General features: G+C 43.5%; 1 protein-coding gene across 1 annotated transcript; it reads right to left on the bottom strand.

The window, feature by feature from the left end:
* Positions 1-202: 202 nt before the first annotated feature.
* LOC101663899 (putative olfactory receptor 52P1) lies at positions 203-1,138 on the bottom strand. Its single transcript, XM_004717098.1, has one exon. The coding sequence runs from the start codon at positions 1,136-1,138 to the stop codon at positions 203-205; it is 936 nt and encodes a 311-aa protein (XP_004717155.1).
* Positions 1,139-1,713: the final 575 nt, after the last annotated feature.

Here is a 1,713-nt window from a genome sequence, read left to right as displayed (position 1 = left end):
TTTAGTTTGTAACTTAATGAAAGTATATAAATATTCATCCTCCATGTAAACAAAATAATAAATAAAAATTATTGCTTCATGTTATGTCTTTTTCCACCACTTATTTGTAGACACAAATGAGTCGTTGGGTGTTGGGCAATGGAGATGAGTCATTTGTCCTCATAGGTAATGCCAGCACAAGTTTATTGCCATGGTCCCCAGTCTATGCAGTTTCTCTGCGCAGGCATCTGGCCACTTTGTCCCGTATCTCTTTCATCTTTATACCATAAATGATGGGGTTGAGCATTGAAGGTAAAAGTAGATAGAGATTAGCAAGGAGAATGTGGGCATGAGATGGAATATTGTGGCCAATTCGGTGGGTGAGAGAGGAAAAAAGTGCAGGCCCATAGGAAGCAACGATGACAAAGACGTGAGCTGAGCAGGTGTTGAGGGCTTTGCAGATTGCATCTTGAGATTTGAGGCGCACCACAGCCTGCAGGATGAGGGCATATGAAAAGCCAATGAGCATGAGGTCAAGTCCCACAACGAGAAGGATCACAAAGAGCCCATAGATACGATTCGGTCTGGTGTGGCTACAAGCCAGTTTTACCAAAGACATGTGGTCACAGTAGGTGTCAGGAATGATCATTCGGCAGAAGGTCAACCGTTGAAGTAGAAGAGGCATGGGTAGGATAAGAATTATCCCCTTAACGAGAGCTCCCAGTGCCAGCCATCCAACTAGAGAATAACTCAAGATTGTGTTGTAGTGTAATGGCTTACACACAGCTACGTAGCGGTCAAATGCCATTGCAACAAGTAGGGCAGATCGCACCACGGATGCACCATGGACGAAAAACATCTGAGTGAAACAGGCATTAGCAGCAATATCCTGATCATTGAACCAGAAGATGCAGAGGGTCTTGGGCACCAGAGCCAGAGTGGATACGAGGTCAGCCACCATCAGCAGGGCCAGGAGCAGATACATTGGTGTGTGAAGTGTGGCCTCCGTGGCCACCAGGAAGAGGATGACACCATTGCCAATGAGAATAGCCAAAAACATGGAAGAGAAAGAAAGAGAGAGCCACAAATGCTGTCCCTCTAACCCAGGTACGCCCATCAGAGTGAAGGTCATGAAGTTGGATTGGTTGAAAATTAGCATGGTAGAAATTGATGGTGGTTGTTAAAGAAAGTTTGAGCACCTGGTAATGAGATGGTGGATTGGTTTTACCAGTTTGAGTTCTAATGAATTACTCAGATGGGAGTCCAGAATGGAAAATGTAATACCTCTTTAAGAGTACAGAAGTCACAACCTGGTTTCTGCTCCATCCTAAGACCCTACATTGTCTTTACATCACTTTAAAATATAGTATTGGTATTCTTTTTGGTATAAGGAATGTGGTGGAGGGCCTTTATTCTCACCCCTCCCAGTCCAGCAATTCTGTACTTCAAAGAATATTTCTGGATTTCTGAGTATGACGAGAAGCATATGTTAATAACCTGTAGGAAATTGTGGAAGAATATGATAGAAGAACCATAATCTTCTTATTGGAAAGCACCCTACCTGACGAGGATGTACTCCAACACTGCTCCACCTCTGGTTCCAGAATGTTGAGCTGTTGGAGGAAATATCCTTTAAGTTCCTTTGATTTCATGTGTTGGCACTCCTAGAGATTTACCCTCTAATGGTGATGTTATTCCCACCACACTCTGTATCCATTGTCACTGCATCGATTC

Source organism: Echinops telfairi, unplaced genomic scaffold, assembly GCF_000313985.2.
Source record: "Echinops telfairi isolate 266 unplaced genomic scaffold, ASM31398v2 ScPeMD7_41;HRSCAF=154, whole genome shotgun sequence".
NCBI lineage: Eukaryota > Metazoa > Chordata > Mammalia > Afrosoricida > Tenrecidae > Echinops > Echinops telfairi.
Note: the sequence above shows the minus strand (reverse complement) of the source record. Positions and strands in the feature narration are given on the sequence as shown.